This window comes from Plasmodium malariae, assembly GCF_900090045.1.
Source record: "Plasmodium malariae genome assembly, chromosome: 14".
In the NCBI taxonomy this organism is placed as follows: domain Eukaryota; phylum Apicomplexa; class Aconoidasida; order Haemosporida; family Plasmodiidae; genus Plasmodium; species Plasmodium malariae.
The window spans coordinates 489,578-509,283 of record NC_041788.1 but is presented as its reverse complement, the minus strand read 5'-3'; the positions used below and the strand labels follow the sequence as shown (position 1 = coordinate 509,283).

At 24.3% G+C, this 19,706-nt stretch overlaps 3 protein-coding genes across 3 annotated transcripts; 2 read left to right on the top strand and 1 right to left on the bottom strand.

Moving 5' to 3' along the window:
• Positions 1 to 331: 331 nt before the first annotated feature.
• PmUG01_14019300 (DEAD/DEAH box ATP-dependent RNA helicase, putative) lies at positions 332 to 5,738 on the bottom strand (the record flags this gene model as incomplete). Its single annotated transcript, XM_029007737.1, has 3 exons — positions 332 to 485; positions 712 to 1,137; positions 1,435 to 5,738. The coding sequence occupies 3 exons, from the start codon at positions 5,736 to 5,738 to the stop codon at positions 332 to 334; spliced, it is 4,884 nt and encodes a 1,627-aa protein (XP_028864096.1).
• A 1,095-nt stretch (positions 5,739 to 6,833) lies between these two features.
• Positions 6,834 to 7,874, top strand: DOHH (deoxyhypusine hydroxylase, putative; the record flags this gene model as incomplete). The annotated part of the gene is made up of 1 exon (XM_029007736.1): positions 6,834 to 7,874. One exon carries the CDS (start codon positions 6,834 to 6,836, stop codon positions 7,872 to 7,874), a length of 1,041 nt encoding a protein of 346 aa, XP_028864095.1.
• Positions 7,875 to 10,540: 2,666 nt separating this feature from the next.
• PmUG01_14019100 (conserved Plasmodium protein, unknown function) lies at positions 10,541 to 19,026 on the top strand (the record flags this gene model as incomplete). Its single annotated transcript, XM_029007735.1, has 4 exons — positions 10,541 to 12,418; positions 12,680 to 14,789; positions 14,969 to 15,509; positions 15,756 to 19,026. The coding sequence occupies 4 exons, from the start codon at positions 10,541 to 10,543 to the stop codon at positions 19,024 to 19,026; spliced, it is 7,800 nt and encodes a 2,599-aa protein (XP_028864094.1).
• Positions 19,027 to 19,706: the final 680 nt, after the last annotated feature.

The following is a 19,706-nucleotide window of genomic DNA, read 5'->3' as shown; positions in this document are numbered from 1 at the left end:
TTTAAAACAAATAAAAGATGTATATCAGATTAAATAATTCAGGATGTAAAGAAAAGTGCATCTATTAAAAAATTTTAAAACTCTTGAAATTCCGTTTGTTGTTATATTTTAGAATGGTATTATATTATTTTTATTACATCTATTTTAGATGTGAAATTACGTATGTCATAAAAATAAATTACTCAAATAAATTAACAAAAGTGACCATTTAAATTTTTTTTTTTTTTTTAAGATATCCATTAACAGATATTCCAATTCGAAAAATTAAGTCCTTTTGTTGTGCATTATTCCTTAATATTTTTATGTATGTACATATAAGCATGTACACATATTATACACCAATACCTATTTTGGTTGAATCTAAAGGAGGCCAGAAGTCATTAATAAGGCGTTGGTTACACTTATTAAATTTCCTTTCAATCAAAGACAAAAATTCCTTTTTTAAGAAATTGTTTTGCGTTTTCCACTTACTTATTAAGGCAGCCCTAAAGAGAAATAAATACACAGGTACATATATATATATATATATATATATATATATGTATGTATGTACATGCATATATGCATTCACGTAGTTATATAATGACACGATGGTGTATATCTACCAAATTTAACCTATATTCAAATCATAAATGTATAAGCATATATAATATGTATACACACATATATACGTGCAATTAACTATCATGACGTGTCATCGTAAGTACTCACCTATTATTTATTTTGTTACTTCTTAATGCATTTATAAAATGTTTAAAATTTTGATGGTTACAATTGATAATGTCATTGAATGAATGAGAATAAAAAATTTTAAAATTTGACATTTTCGGAAACATTGACCCATCTAATATAAAAAAGGCAAGGTAATTATAAAAAAGAAAATCATTTTCACTTAATTCCTTTGTAGTTATAGGCAAATATTGAGAACAAGGTAAATAAAAAGGTTTTACACAAACAATAATTTTATCATTCTGAATATCATATTTCGCTGGTGGTATTTTTTCATATCCGTTGATGTAAATACAGACATTTGTTATTTTTCCTAAATCTGAATCATTTATATTTAGACAATCATACATAACATATGACTTTTTATTCTTCATTATATAATTATATAAAATATATTTTGGGTAGGGCCTAATTAAGGGGGAAGTGGAAAATGTTATACGCACATATAAATATATATATATATATATGAATATTTATATGCATAAATGTTAATGCATAAAAATTGGCATTAGTAATTACCACCGTATAAATAATGGTGTGTGTAAATGCTAAAGTAAAGGAGGTGGATTTACAAACGTTAATACGTAAATACTAATGTATGTACACACATATACATATATTTGTACGAGCAAATGCGCATGAGCACGTCTTTCAATAAGTTTCCTTAAAAATATTATTACATACAAATGCAACATTTATTTTCACCTGTTTTTATACAAGACCGAGGTGGAATTAATATATACAGGAGATTTCATATTTTGGGTAAAGTAGGCCTTTTTATTATTAAAGCTTAAATTTGAATTTCTTGTATAATCGTTACGTATTAAATCAGAACGAATTGCAAAATGATCTATAAATCCTTGAACAACTGAATAATGTATTATTCTTCTTGATAATTCGGATGGGGCTTTTTCTAAAATATCGAAATTAATACTCGTATTAAGTTTAACGTTAATTATTTTAATTAAATAATTAGACAGTTTAAGTAACTCATCCATTTTTTTTTTATCCAAATGCATAATGTAACAGAAATTATTCTTGTCATCTGCAAAATAAAAAGAAGTGCATAGGTTTAAATAAAAGTCAATATCATTATCAAATTTTAATTTAAAATCTTCCAGAACATTGCTATTCATGTTGTTGTCGTAATTTTCTGGTGAAAATGTGTTTTCACAGTAGGAACTTTCACTGCTGCAGCTAGACAGTTCATCCTGGTTAACTTCGTCGTTATTTTTTTTAAAAAATATATTCATTAAATTATTATTAATATTATTACTTTTGTTCCTGCCATTATCATAATTATCATTACTACCAACGTTGCCAATGTTTCCAATGTCATTACTGCTATTATTGCCCTTCTTTTTTTTTTCTTTTTTCCCGAATCTTACACTTAGCTTGTAATCATATGAAAAAATCGATTCCATATATAAGCAAGATACTAAGAGACAAGCTAAAGGAATTGAACTTGTCTGATTTATAGCTAAAGATTTTAAGCAAACATCCGTTAAAATTTTAGCGTATCTCGTACTTATTGGCAGAGACAGGATAAAACTACCTGTAAGCGTAATTCCACTTTTATGCTCTGGATTAAATATTTTTATATGATTTTCAATACTTTTTCTTGAAGCAACTTTATCATCTACATTTTTAAAAAGAAATTTGATATCTTCGTATAAAAAATAAATACAATTAAGATAAATTAATCTTTTTTTTGCCTCTTCAAATTTACACTTATCTGGTTTATTAATAAATGGAAAATTTTCCACATTTTTTATTTTAAAACTTAATAAGTATAAAATTAAAGAATCAAGGGGATAATTTAATATTGGACAGTCATTATGATTTTTGAAAAAATAATTGTAATAATTAGAAGAATATAATTTATATACATGCCCCTTTTCCATTTCTATTTTCTTTTTATTCTTTTTATTTTTTTTTAATAAATGTAAGATTCTACCGGCTCTTCCTTTTCTCTGAAGTGAAGAACTTTTACTAATATTGTCAATAATATAGTAAGAGTAATCATTTAGAGTCGAGTATATTTTCCTCTTTTCTTTTCCGCAATCCACGATATAGCGAATGTTAGGCAAAGTAATGGACGTTTCCGCTATATTTGTACTTAAAATGCAAATTCGCTCATTATCTTTAGGGTTATTAAATAAAAGCATTTGTTCATTCATAGGTAAATTGGCATATAACTTGAAAATTTTTAATTTACCTGATCCATCGCTTCCCTTCCAAATGCTTGAATCCTTTTTTATGTTTTCATCTTTTTTTTTTTTTTTTTTTTTTGGTTGTTTTTTAAGTTTTCGATTTTTTACCTCATTCTGCTTTGTACCACTATTTTCCTTTTCTTCATTCTCAATAATTTTATCGTGGTCTTTCTCATGCTCTTTACAGCCATCATCATCTTCTTCTTGCTCCTCATTGCTAACGTCTTCTTCTTCTTTCTCTTCACAACTATCGTCGTCCTCCTCTTGCTCCTCATATCTATCTTCGTCTTCCTCTTGATCTTCATCCCTACTTTCGTCTTTCTCTTCCCCTTTTTTATAATCATTTTCACAATTTCGATCCTCACGATAATCATTATCTCCATCTTCGACAATGTTCCTTTTCTGAATATCACTTTTCCCACAACAATTAGCTATAGTCCCATTTTTCAATGTTCCCAAATTATGTACTTCTATTTCATTATAAAGTTCTGACTGTTGGTTTTTATTTTTATTACATGCTTTATATTTTTGTTCTTCTTGTTCAATTGGATAATCTTCCCATGTTGATAATTGTTTTGTAATTATATTCTCTAATTTTTTTTCTGAACTGTTTTGCTCATAATTTACCGATTGATCAGTTATATCTAAGGCGTTAATGGTGCTACACACACTTTCATCATCATCGGAGTCCAAAAATATAATTTTTTTTTCTTTGTTTTCATCTGTATCTCTAATAAAAAAACTAGATTTGTCATTCATATTATTTTCCTCTTCACTTAAATCAAACAAGTGTGTATCATCATTTAAACCATAATTTTTTTCTGCATTAAATTCATAAAAATTGCTATTTTCTGTACTTTCTTTCGATATTTTTAAATTACTAAGTATGTTATATAAGCGATATATTTCTTCCTGACTCGTTAAGAAAACTAGTATACTACCAGGTGGTAACTTTTTATGAACTTGTATAATTTTTTTTTTAGCTTCTTCAATATAATTTTTTGGAGTATACGAAAGAAAGTGATCGACAACAGGAACTTTTTCCGTTGGGATATTAATTGAAGTGTAATTTTCAAAAATTTTATTTTCAAAAAAGCTACTGTCATTGATAGTTGCAGACATAATTATTACTTTAATTGGTATAATATCAGATTCATGCGTAAAATAATTTTTTTTTCTAATTTTACAAATTATAGATAGGAGACCTAAAATTAAATCCATGTTTATACTTCGTTCATGTGCTTCATCTAAAATGATAACACTATATTTTGATAAAATAAAATCGTTTATAATTTCTTTTAGTAAAATACCTTCAGTCATAACTTTGATTTTACTATTTTTCAAAAAATTTGATTTTTCAAATCTTATTTGATACCCAGAAATATCATCAGTGTTTAACTCCTCATTCAATCTATTTGAAATACTCTTAACAGCTATTTTTCTTGGTTCTGTAATACCAATAAGATAATTATTTGAGCAAAAACCATGTTCATACACGAATTGCGGAATTTGTGTAGATTTTCCACAACCAGTATCTCCATTTATAAAAACAACATCATAATTTAAAATTGCTTCAATAATTTCCTGTTCATATCCTAAAACTGGCAAAGATAATCTCATCTTTTCTATATTTTCTTTTCTATTTACACTTACACATTCGTAAATAACTTTTCTTTTATTTTCATATATTTCAATTCCGTCCTTGTAATTTTCCTTGCAGTTTTCTTTTCTTTTTTCAATTTCTTCATTTTTGTCACCTTGCATATCTTTTTGTTGGATTAATCCATCGTCTGATGAGATTTCATCACTAAATGTATCTTCCAAATTAAGAAAAGTTTTACCTTCACTACAATTACTTACAGTAACTACTTCAGCGTCACTTATAACTGTCTTCTTATTACCATCTTGTTGACCACTATGATAAATTACATCATTTTCATTTTGAACATAATTATTTAATTTTTCCCCCATTTTTATTTTCGTTTCCCTTTCATCTTTTTCTTCTTCTTCTTCTTCTTCTTCTTGAATATTGTTTTCTAATTCTTTTTTCTGTTTACTTTCTAAAAACTTTTTCTTTTTCTTGTCTAATTTTCTTTTTATCATTTTTAAATTATTGGGTAGATCTATTTTCATTTCCTCATAGGCCTGAAATAATCTTTCTAAATCTTTATTATTTTTATCAATATTTTTCGTTTTGTTAAAAGGAATCATATAATTTCGATGATTTAATTTTAATTTGTACTGTTGGAGTTTTTTAAATAAAATTTCTTTTTCTTGTTCCTTACTTTCTTTTAATTGAAATTTTAATTTTTTCATCAATTTCTTTCTGGATACATTTTTCATAGAGCATAATTTTTTATATTTGTTTTTTTCCTTCTCCATTGGTTGTTCACGAAAATATTTTTCTCTATTATGGTTCTTGTCAGACTCGTTTAAATTGTCCCTTAAATCTTTTTTATTACTTATATTTACATTATTTGTACTATCTAATTCTGGTTCATCTTTTTTCTTTAGTATAGTATTTGTTTGTTCGCCTGTTTCATGCGGAAAAGGAGTACTATCAATAATTAAATTGCTTTTTATACCATTTAAAGACGTTATATTGCTTTTTGTAATTACCTTTTTTACTTTTTTTAAATGTTTTTCTTTTTTTTTCCTAATTCTTTCCTCGTACTCTAGTTTTCTCTTTTCTTTGTTCGTTAAAATTCTTTTTTCAGAAAATTCGATTGGCGTGTTATTATGTTCACAGTTTTCAAAAGTTGTATAAACAGCATCTAATTTATTTTGTCCATTCATTTTTTCACGTAACATAAAGGTGACAAATATATTATTTAGATATACTAAGAATTAAACAACATTTTATAAATATATGGTAAAGCATTATTATTAAGCTAAGAAATGGGTTGAAATACATAAAAATTCAACTATTATAACTATATCTGTACAACTTGGTGTACAGATAAATAAACGTACATACGTATATATGATATGTATGTACATATATATTATAAAACACAAATGTATACCTCGCGAATAAAAATTAAACGAAAAGGTCAACATATAATCATTATTTCTTATGTTTAATTATCTTCATATTTTTTCTATACGACATTTTCTGTGAATTTTATTTTTTTTTTTTTCCTTACGACATTATCAGTGAATTTTTTATTTCCTTTTTCTTTTTTTTATTTTTTAAAAAATCATGTATTAACATAAATTTTATTTTAACAAGTAAAAGTAAAGAACGATAATTATATTACTTTTTTGTTTTACAGAGTTATGAAATAAGAATGCTTTTATATAAAATAAGTTTATTTAACAGGCGCAAAAGAGCTAACGTAAAGTTTAACTAGAAAAAACAAGGAAACGAATTACTGCATAAAATATATGTACGTGCTACGTATATACCAAAATATAGTTAAATATTAAACTTAGTAATTCACGGTGAATATATTTGCGGTGCAAAAAAGGAGAACAATATGTATTAATTCTTTTAAAGTTAACAGGAACATATATATCTATTTTATTTACAATATTAGTAAGTATATGTTTATATATTATTTATTTTTTTTTTATTTCACGTGAACATATATAAGTATATGTATACATGATTTTGAAAAGTGAAACATCTTTTAAAAGCTTTTTCAGCTCATCAATATTTATTTTCATTTTGTTACAACTTCTTTTTAATTATTTAACAACTAGCGCAGTTTGAAATTATAATTTTGTTTGAATTTCGGATCGATTTTTTGCATAATGATATAGCAGTAACATTTATACCTGAATATACACGTATGTAAGCTTAACATTTAACACATTACGAATAATTCTAAATGTTTATGTAAAATTAACGCACATAAAATATTATAATTTACCAGAAGCTAAGTAAAAATGTCAGGTAACAATAATAGAAAAATAAGCCGCGTAATCAAATATGAAAATAGCAGTAATAAAGATTTCATTAGGAAGTATTTAGTAGAAACAAGAAACGAATTTATAGAAAAACAAATGAGAGCATTATATGAATGCCGGGAAATATATAAAGATGATATAGATGAAATAATAAATATTCTTTCGTATGCATTAGAAAATAATGATAGTGCACTTTTAAGACATGAAATTGCATATGTTATAGGACAAATAAGTAATGAGAAGTGTAATGATATTTTAATTAAATTATTAAATGATAAAGAAGAAAATTTAATGGTTAGGCATGAAGCTGCTGAAGGGTTAGCTGCAATAGGTAGTAATTCAAATATTGAAATTATAAGAAAATTTTTAGAAGATGAAAAAATAGAAGTTCGAGAAACATGTGAATTAGCCCTAAGTTCGTTATTAGAAAAAAATAAATATACAGTATGTTCATGCGCTAATAAAGATAATAGGAAGGAAGTTTTAAAAAATAAAAAACGAAATGGTGAATTTGTTTCAAAAAAATATAATACTATAGATCCAGTTGTATTTACATTGAATAATAATAAAAGTGTTGATGAATTAATTGAAGACTTAAATAATGAGAATATTCCTTTAAAATTAAGATATGAAGCTTTATTTAAGTTAAGAGATTTAGAATCTGATGTATCTTTAAATGCATTAGGTGAAGTTTTAATAAAAGATAAAGCATCAGCAATTTTTAGACATGAAGTTGCATTTGTGTTAGGTCAAGTATTGAGTTTAAACTCTTTGAAATATTTAATGTCATCCTTGACAAATATCAAGGAACATGAAATGGTTAGACATGAAGTTGCGTTAGCTTTGGGATCTCTTGGCAGCTTAAATATAAATTCGCAAGAATATAAAAATATTCAGAGTGTTATTATAAGTACTTTAAAAACTTATTCAAAAGATAAATGCAGGGTTGTATCTGAAAGTTGTCTAGTTGGACTGGACTATATAGCAGAAAACTTAAACATTGCATTTGAAATAAATTAATACTTTTTTTTTTCCTTTTTTTTGTACCTCTTCCCTTTTAGCTTTTTGTTATTTAAAAATTTGTTATTTTTATTTTTAGTGTTCATTTTGAAATGGTTAAAACTTCATACCATAATTATCACATGGAGAAGAGAAAAATATTTTTTAATTCATGTAACATCGTGTCATTATAGATGATGGAAACAAGTAAGAATAACGTGATATGGAAACAATGCCTTACGATTTTTACCTCTCATGCGCATCATTCTTAAATTATTCTACAAATATTATATGTATATATATATATATATATATAGATGTACATACATGTGTATGTATATATATATTACAATTGTTAATATTTCCATTTAATAGCAAGTTCAACTTCTGACAATAACAAATGCCCCCTTTTTGATTAACAAGTAAATATAAAGATAAAATCACATCATGGGGTTAATGAAAATTGCTTAAGTTTTATGATTATCTGTTTCATTAAATAGAGAATTAAAAAAGGGAGAACAAACATATATATTATGAAATTGTAAAATACGTCTTCGAGGCACCAATTACACAGAAAAAATAAAGCAACAAAACGTAATAGGGCTAAATGTAAAAAATAGTTTTAAATTCAACAATTTTTATGCTCTTTTAAGTGCAAACAGTAATATATGTGTATGATGTTAATTTTTTTTCATTTTATTAAGTTTTATTTTATTTTAAATTTAATTTTATTTAATTTGATTTGATTTGATTTGATTTTATTTTATTTTATTTAATTTGATTTAATTTGATTTAATTTGATTTAATTTTATTTTATTTAATTTTATTTTATTTTAATTTTTTTTTTCTATTTTTTCTTTTACTGCATAATTATGTCAAGCACGAAGTAACATTGCATCTTGAAATTTTCAAATATATATTTAATAGGAACCATGGCAAAATATTATATATATGATGAATATTTTCATTTAATGCTCATTAAATTAAAATCTTTTTCCTTCATTCGTTCATTATCACATCTATAGTAGTTATATCCTTTTTTAAAACCACTATTAATTTGAATATATGTTTCACTTTAACAAGTCATTATTTTTTCGTATGTTTTGTGGATTCTACTTTTTTTTTTTTTTTTTTCGAATATATTATACTGCTCATTACTATGTAAGTTTAAAAATGAAAATAGCATACCTTTTTTATTGTTCATTTGAGCTCGACACATATTTGTCAAATTTAGAGGGATGCTCATTATGACGGAAGTAACTATAATAGACTGTTAGTTGAAATTATGTACAGGTAAGGGATAAAAAGTTAATATATTTATTACTGTACCCAAATTATATGATGAGTAATTAGAGCAACCTTTTCATTAAATGTATCTATGCTGTAAAAATTAATTTAAAAAAAAATGTGAACTAAGATGTACCTTTTGTGAATATATATTATATGTATATATGTACACATATATATAAACATATTTATGCATATATATATAATGCATTTTTAAAAAAAAAAAAACTTTCATAATAATTTTTTACTTCTGGTGTCTATATTATTTATTTATGCAAAAGATAAAGTACAAATGAGCACATTTACCCTTTTCAGTTGTCATTATTTTTTAAGAGATTTATATTAAAGGAGTAAGGTGTCTTAACGAAATTTTACTAAATGGTACATATTTTTCCAAGTTTGATTTGTTATATATTTATATATACATACATATATACATAAATATACACATACATATATACATAAATGTACACATACATATATACGTATGTTCGTACATTCACATATATATTTGTATTTAATAAATACAATATTATGAAATAATTAAATTTTCTGAAATATTTAGCAGTGGTGAAATTTTTGAATAATTTTTTTTGTACAATTACAAAAAAAAAAAATTTTTAAACTAAAGGGAACTGTTAAAAATTTTGAGTAATAAAATATTACAAAAAAAAAGAAATAAAATAACAAAATAAAAGAGATGTAAACAAATGAAGCAATCACTTATTTAAGAGAATTGAAAAATAAATATATACACTACAAGTACTAATTGTGTTTAATATAACTGTGTGATAATGTATAGAATAATGTTTATATATCCATTTTATTAAATTGTGTGTTTTTATTTATTTTTTTTTTTTCGAATCCTTATTGAAGTTTATTTTATCCTAATATATTATATGTGAAAAATGCAGAGCAGTCAAACAGGTAACACTAGAATACTTATATTTTTGTATATATATGGGTATGCCCGTATATGTGTGTGTAAAGGTATTTATAAAATGTAAATTTGTGCTCCCGTAGTAACATTTTTTTGTAATAAAAAGGAACAAAGAATGAATATATTTTTTCGTTTCCACAGCAAAAAAATGTAAATAATTTTATTTTGTAGTTCATTGCTCAGGTGCAAATGTACAAATAATAAACAATAAACAAACAATAAGACACTGTGTAAACGACGGATTACAGCAAAAGTAAGATTTTTGTTATTGCACTATATAGAAATAATTCTTCTTTTTGTTAATATATTGGTTCCTACTGCTTTGTAATTCTTATCGAATTTTGTATTCCGTATTTTCTTATTTTTTTTTTCTTTTTTTATATATAACTTTTTCCAAAAAAAAAAAACAATAGAGAGAATAATATAAATTTTATCCCACTAAATACTTTTTTATAATTAGATGGAAAATAATTTAAATGAAAATTTAGGAACCATCAAGGACTTTAGCTTATTTAAAAAACTAAAAGAATCTATTATAAAAGGCAGTGTTAATGAACTGTACAAAATTTTGTTAGGTTCTATGTTAGAAAATATAAATGATTCTGATGGAAATAGAAATCATATAATTTGTAATTATAACTATGCAGAAGCTGTTTATTTTTTTTACGTTAATCTAATTATCGAAAAACAGGAATTTGCATCTGTCTTTTGTAAAGATAAAACTGAAACGAATAGACTGGAATACATAGTAGAACATTTAAAAGGAACTAAACTGAAGCATGAAAAAAATTTGGAAAATTTAAAAAATATCATTACTAAAAATATAGATAGTTGTCAAAAATGTTTAATGATTTACTACCTTTTACAAAAGAAATTTATAGAAAACATTTCTTTGATTATAAAAAATGAAGAAACATTAATAAATTTCATAAAAAGGGAAATTTTTAAATTTAATTTTAATCGAATAATTAACAAAATAACATGTCCTAAAGGTTATGATAATGTTGATTATGTTGTATTAGAGCTCATGCTAAACGGAGCAAAAGTGTTTCAAGTAGACTTTAATTACCAGTTAGATACAAGTAAATTAAATAAAGTGAATCTTCAGTTATTTACTGAGAAGTTTTTAAATTTGGATAGCGAAAATATATATAATATTATACAGAAGTACGCAGCTTATGAATCTTTAAATTTCTTTTGCAATCTAATACATAGTGAGTTTAAAAAAAGCAAAAAATTATTAATAAAAGTTAATCAAAAAATATGTAAGCTGGATTATTGTATAAATAATGAAAATTTAAAGGTATTTAATAAATCTGAACTGGAAGAAAATGTATCTGAACAAAATTGTGATAGTTATAAAAATGAAAGTTTAAATATTGATAAAAGTAATAATAATAGTTTTAGCAAGGATCCTATTCCTTATATTTATGCGCACATATTTCTTCTTTTAAATCATAGTGAAGTGGAAAATAGCTTACAAAAGGTTCTAAAAGAAAAAATCATACTCTACTCCTTAATGTTAAACTCCTTAAGGTATTCAGATAATTTTATTCAGCTAATAATATTTAAAATTATTAATTCTAAATTTATCAATGATGATGATTTTTTAAATGATTCAAATAAAAAATTAATAGTTTCTATATTTTCCTACTGGGTTAAGCTATCAGATGCGTGTATTATTAAAATGATTAACACGAGTTTGCCTTCAGGAAATATTTCTACTGATAAATTGAAAACAGACAGTTCTTTTCTAAAAAAAAATTTTGCAGACTATGATATTTTTAAATATATGCAGTGCTTAATTTGTGGAATATACTTATTATCGCTAATTAAAAAAAAAAAAAAAAAGGAGTCATCAAATTTGTTAGGACAGTCCAGTGTACCAATGAATGAACAGAGCGCAGTTTTTCTTCCAAAAGAATATAATATAGAACATCTGTCCTTAACCAATTTTTTTATTGACAATGATGGCTTTATACATTTTATAGGGTTTGTATTTTCAGAAAATAAAGAAGTAATTAATAATTTATTTAATTTAATTTTTAAACTTTTGTATTTTGTGAAAAATTTAAAATTTTACATTATTAAGAATGTAAATTTTAAAAATAAATATTTTGAAGAAGCATCCACGTTTTCATGCATAAATATTATATATAACATTCTTGACGTAACGAAAAGGTTACTTGTAAATTCTTTTGAAATTGATGAATATACAAAAAATTTATATAAAAAATATTTAAAAGAAAAAGAAATGACTTTTGAACATATAACCATGTACACACTGTCCTTATTTATTAATCACAAGGATTATTATATTTGTTTTTATGCAATTAAGGTAACGCACTTCTTCACGCCCATATATATAAATACGAGAATACATTCTGCATTCCTGTGAAAATGAATATATATATGTACAAGCATATGTGGACACATGCACAAGCCTAAAATATATATGGGCCCATACAGCGTTCCCCCTTTTCACAAAAAATTCATGTATCTATAATTCATTTATTTATTTATATTTAATATTATTATTTATTTATTATTATTTATTTATTATTATTATTTTTTTTTTTTGTTGTTGTTATCTACACAGGTTTTAATAATTCTCATGACTGATTCTCAAATTCGTGATTCTTTGGAAAAAGCATTTATTTTTGAAATTTTTGATTCATTAATGAGCATAGATTTGTATAGTGAAAAGTTGAAAAGGAGTGAAGAAATAAAGAACATAAATAACTTGCTATTTCTTTTAATTAAGGCAGATATAAAGGATAATAAAAATACAAACAAGTCAACAAATATAATATTTAGTGATAAGCAAAAAGAATTTGTAAAATATATTGAGCGTATTTGTGACAATGATTTTAATTTAATGGATTTAAAAACCATGTTTGAGTTTTTTTTTGTCATACTTGTTAAAATAATTAATATTGTTATAAAAAGAGTACAGTCGGTTTTATCGATAGAAAAATATAAAATTTTATTTATGAATGTTTATGAAGTTGTTGAAATTTTTATGAAAGAATTAAAAAAAGATAAAAATAAAAAATGTAGAATATTTTTTTGTTCATCAGTTATTTATTTATGCCACCTAATTTCATATGGTATGTATAAAGGAAAGACACGTTCATCTGTTCCTTTTTTTAATGTTGTTTTTAATTTAATAAAAAATGTTGAAAATTATTTATCATTAATGTATGACGATTTATGTACTCTTAAGGATACATACGAGGAAACACCTGAGGAACCAGTATATTACAGTAGTGACAGTGACACGAAAAGTGTAAAAGATATGCATATTTTATATTTTTATACTACTATATATAATGAGGAAATGCAGGATGATAAGAAGGTTACCACGTCTGCAACAGGTGGTACTATAACAAACGGTAAAAACAGTAGAATTAATAATTACCACAGTGACAGTAATACTAATTATTATTATAGGAGTGACGAGGTCCCTAATTCGGATACTTTAAACCAATATAGAAAGTTTATGAAAAGGAATCTAGTGAAAAATAAAGAAAACGAAAAAGTTGTTTATAATTACATATATTCATTTTTTTTTCTGTGTGTAAGCAATATGAATAAGAAAACGAAGTTGCATATTGTAAAATCTTTTGACTTAATTGTTAAATATATGATTAAGGATGAATATAAAATAAATAGGGTTAAGAAGAAAAGTGGTATTTTTTCCTTACCTGTTGTTATTATTAAGGATATAGATAATGAAGAAAAAAGGTATAACTTAATTATTGATAAATATGATTATATATTAAAAAGTTTTGTAGTTGATTTTTTTAAATCGAATAGATATTTATGCTGTTTTTTATTATCGGTATTTTGTTTTAGTAACACAATGATTTTATTTTTAAAAAAAAAGAGTTTCTTAAATGATGACTATAGTGAGAAGTTATATGTATTAGACTGCTTTATGTTAATAAATTCGAAAACCTGGTTTTACTTGAATGTTGTAATGGAATGTTTGCGTAAATATATAAATAAAAATAAAGTTGATAGTTTCTTGTTACGAATTATTAATTTATTAATTGAAAATATATGGAAGATCATCATATATATATTTTATAGCGTTAAAATAAATACTTTTTCAATAAAATCAAAAACATCTAGTATATATATTTTTATGAGAGATTCACTTTTATTATTTTTAAATTTTTATTCCACATGGATTTCATGTATGACAGACTTTTCATCAAATGTAAACTTGTTTTCTGCTGATCTTATGTTACCAGAGTTATTCTACAAGAAGTTACCTTATTTATGCTCTCAAATATTAATCTTCTTTAATTTTATTGAATCTAATTTGTATTCTCTGAGTAATAATGAAACTAATATATCACTGTTAATAAAGCAGAAAGAAATTATGAATACCATTTTAGATTCAATGATACATTTAATAAAAGTTAAAGGTTCCAAGTATTACGAAAATGAACTAAATAACCTTATTCAATTTAAATTAAAATTAAAGAGGATAGAAATCCCGAAATGTATAGATGTATTATCACATTCGTGGGACTATGAAACGATTTTTAGCAAAGCAAAAGATGATCTAATGAATGATGGAGGACAAAAAAATCATATGTTCAGGGAGAAATTAGAAGAAGCAAAAGGGAGCAATGCTGTCCAAAAGGATAAGTCAAGTATATATTTTTATAAAAATGAAAGAATGGAAATTAAGGGGGGTATTATTGTATACATGTGGATAAATATATATTAGTGCATAAAACATATTATGTGTTATTCTTTGAACAGTACATTAATGTATTACATGTTCCACTTAAAAAATATAAACATATGCATTTGTATGTGTATATATAAATATATATATATATATTTATTTATATTTTCCCCTCCTTTTTAGCCAGTTATATACCTTTTATTACAAACGTGAATGATAAAACAGCAAAGCATTTATCGGAAAAGAGGTATGAAAATACTGGGAACATCATTATAGATGATGATATAAGGGATTTTTATAAGAGATCAGCAAGATCTGTCTCCAAGTCCCGTTCTCCTTCGAGAAATTTTTATTCAAAAGATAAAAAATGCAAAGAAAGTGAAGAAAATGAAAACGAGATGAGATGTAATAATGTAACTGATGAATTAAAAAAAGAAGCCGCTTTAGAGAAGGCTAAAAAAATTTTAGAAAAAAATGCTGCATTGAAAACGCAAAAGAGAGCAATAATATTGAATGAAAATAACTCAGAAATGAACAAACACCAATATTTTAAAGAAATGAAAGAGAAAAGAATTGAAGTTGAAAATAATGTTAATAAATATTTCATAATGCTACAAGAGTTTCTGGAGTGGGATTTTTTTGATTTGGAGAATATGGAAAAATACCGAAATTGCATAAGGAAAGAAATTCCTATACGTTTTAATAGCGAAGAAGAATATCATAGGTATTCAAAAGAGCAGAAAAAAAAAAAGCCATTTTGTCCAAACGAATAAATATATGAGCAAATACCTAAATGTATATATGTGTACATATATATATATATATACGTATGTTATGTATAGTGAAAATAAAATGCACTTTTAAGTATACTCATGCAATGTTTTTCCATCCGCATATTATCCATTTGAACAGTCCATTTATCATGTGTGATAGTGTAAGATATTTGTGTATATTTTTATTCCTTCTTTAGGTTTTTTAGACCAATGGTTTTAGAAGAGTGTAGATGCTGCATTATGAATAAAATGTTTGGTGATACGTATAAATTTGTTATAAATATTATAGGGAAAAAAAAAACACCAAATTGGGTGATATGGAATATAGCTGCATCTAATGAAAGTAATACTAACCTTGATAATTTAAAACCAATGGATTTGATAGTTTTAATTCCATTTGAAATAGAAGAAAAAAATGATTTAATAAATAATAACAAAGGAACTGTTAAATATGAGCATTTAAAAGAAATTTTGAAAACATATAATCATCTTATTGGATTAGTAGATGTTTCATCGAATAAAACGGAAAATATTTATGATATTAAATTAATTAACGAAGATAATTTCCCGTCAAAATTAGGTAAGGAAAAAAATAGATTAAATGTAAATTGCCTTTCTTGTAATAAATTTCATGTCTATTTTTTGTGTAACTTAATGACAAATATAAGGGAATTTCAGAGCGTATATATAAGTAAAAACTCTTCTTTATTTAATATAATTCTGAATCCTACTGAGTCTAATAATTTGAAGGAAACCAAAAAAAAGGGATACTACAATAAAGCTGGTTTTCATGGGGAAAATAAGGTAATTGATGAAAAGAAAGTAACCTTATCAGGTTTGGAAAAGTACATATTAAATACTATGAAAAGCTACAATTTACTAAATGAATCCCAAATTGAAGCTGTTAAATTAGTATTTTTAAACAAAAATAATATATCCTTAATACAAGGACCACCAGGTACTGGTAAAACAAAAACCGTTATTGGAATAGTGTCTGCCTTGTATTCCTTAATTAATATGAATAATGAAGATAAAAATGAAAAACTAAAAAAAAAAAAAGATGTTTCTCACAACGAACAAAGTTTATCTTGTAATAAAAAAATTTTAGTTTGTTCCCCATCGAATTCTGCAATAGATGAAATTGCTAAAAGAATTCTGAATGAAGGTCTAATAAACTTTATGAGTATAAAAGAACAACAAAATTGTACTAAACACAGTAGCAGTAGAGACAACAGCAATTTTTTATGCAATAACAATTCAAGTAATATGAATAATAAAAGATATAAGAATAAAATGAATGAGAAAAATGAGAAATATGAAAACAATAAAAAGAATGAATCAAAAGATATTGCTGTAGAGTACAATACTAGGAACTTTAATATACAGACAATTACTCCTAAATGCATTCGAATAGGAATATCGAAAAAAACCCATGAAGAAATACAACCTATTTCATTAGATTACATATTTAATAAACGAAAAAATATGGAACAAAACTTATATGAAGTTCATTTTAATAATAGGAAAAATAAGTTAAATTTTTCTATCAAAGCCATAGATCATACTCAACGGAAAATGCATGAAGTAAGAGACAAATTAAATTATAATAATTCTAAAAAATATTGTGATGATTATCATGAAACAAAATCGAAAACATCATGTGAGAAGGCTGAAAACATAAATGATTTCTTTTTTGAAGAAATTGTAAATAATGTTGATAAAAAATATTTGGAAAAATTATTGTATTTATTTAATGAATCATATTCTCATTATTATTGGAGTTTGGAAAAATTAAATTCTGAAAAGAAGAATTTGGAAAAACAAAAAATAAAATTGTTAGAAACAGATAAAGAAGTTGGTTCTTTTTATTCCAACAGTAATAAGGATAATATGATATCAGAAAGTGAAGTAATATTTAGTACTCTATCAGGAAGTGCATCGCCAGTAATTGAAAATTTAGAATTTGAATATTTAGTAATAGATGAAGCATGTCAATGTGTGGAATTGAGTTGTTTAATACCTTTTAGGCTAAAAATAAAAAGTATTATTATGGTAGGTGATCCGAAGCAATTACCTGCTACCACATTTTCTGAAGATTGTAGAAAATATGGGTACAGTAGATCGTTATTTGAAAGGTTATTAATGTGTAATATGTCTAGTGTTTTACTTAATGTTCAGTATCGTATGAGACCAGAAATTTGTTATTTCCCGAATAAGTACTTTTATAATGGTTTAATTAAAAATGATGAAAATTTAATGAACAGACCATTATTTTATTTTCATTATTTAAATTTATTTGGATGTTATAAGTTTATTAATATTGATGGAATAGAATCAAGTACAAGTAATAAGTCTTATATTAATTATGTGGAAGCTTATTTTATATTCCGGTTAATATTATATATTCAGAATTTTATGACGAATAAAAATAATGATAATCCAGTACCAAGTTTGTATAAATTGTCTTCTAATTTTAATTTAAAGGATATAGGTATTATTTGTCCCTACCTATCTCAAGTACACCTAATTAGAAAAATGTTTGAAGGTTATTTTGCAGACAATAATTATCCCGAAATATCAACAGTTGATGCATTTCAAGGAAGAGAGAAAAATATTATAATTTTTTCATGTGTACGATCGAATCTTCAAGCAGTGGAAATTTGTAATAATAGTAATGAAATAAATTTAAAAAGAAGAAATAATTTAGCTCTTCAAAATTGGGAGCAGAACGATTGGGATGATCGAGAACTGGATGGATTACATACCAGAAAATGGCTGAAGTTAAAAAACAAGAATTTTTCTAATACTAAAGATTTTAAAGCGATACAGAAATTTGGAAATAACATAGGTTTTTTAAAGGATGAAAGAAGATTGAATGTAGCTCTTACAAGAGCTAAGGATTCTTTATGGATAATTGGAAATAAGAGCAATTTAGAAAAAAATATTACCTGGGATTCTTTAATAAAAAATGCAATTGCAAGAAACTGTTATACAAATTTAAATTTAAATTTTAATAGAAGTACTACGGAAGATAACATAAAAGAAATAATTGATGATTTTTTTTCCCATATGAATAATGATATAAGAGAAAATGCAAATTGTAACAGTATTGAGAGTGATATAAATTACGGAATATGTAGTGTTTCCAATTCAGAACATAGTACAAAGGAATCAAGAAAAAATAATAAAACGTTATTTAAAGAAAGAAAAAAATTTATTGGAATAAAAACAGCTAATATAGATTTAAATAATGATAAGAAAAATATTAATTGGAATTGCCCATCTGAAAAAGAATTTAGTTTCAGCAAAGTTTATACTGATAATAATAATTGGGAGTACCATAAAACTAGGGAAAATGGAGCTATGGAAAACAAAAATTATAAAAAAAAAGACAAAAAGAGAGCAAACGAGGTTATTAAAGGAATAGAACTAAGTAAAAAATCTTTAAAGAAGAGGAAGTTCGAATAATGTAATGTGCGTTGAACATGTGCTTTTTCTTTTGTGTATATTAAAACGTACACATATGTACGCATACGCACATATATGAACAGCCACATATGTGAACACACACATATACACATACATGAAATGTATATTAATTTACGAAAGAATACCTCAATAAGTAAAGGTTATAAAGACGTTAATAATTTGATATTATGATTATCGTCTTAGAGTTTGTCTTTTCTGTTTTTAAAGAAGAAATTATTTCTTCTTCTTTTTTTTTTTTTTTTTTTTGTTTTTAAGAGAATAATGTGTATTTGTTTAAAAGGTGGGAAAATATATCTTAAATTTAAAGAGAATATATTGTTAAAAAATTAGTTTAAAAAAATAATAGAAAGAAATAATTAGAATTTGTGCATAGTTGCAAATTGAATATACTTTTCCTCTTTAATTATTTTTAATATTATTGTTTATTTAATTCTCATTTTTAGGAACAATTTTATATATTAAGAAAACCATATGCATTTATTGGTTTTAGAGTAAATTAGATAAATAGATAATGAAGGGTTGTTTAAGGGAAATACCATTTACTGCCTATTTTTGGAACTGTTTTCACTATTTATTTTTTGTTTTTATTTTATTATTTATAATTTACTATTTACTATTTATAATTTATTATTATTATTTTATTTTTTTATTTTTTTTGT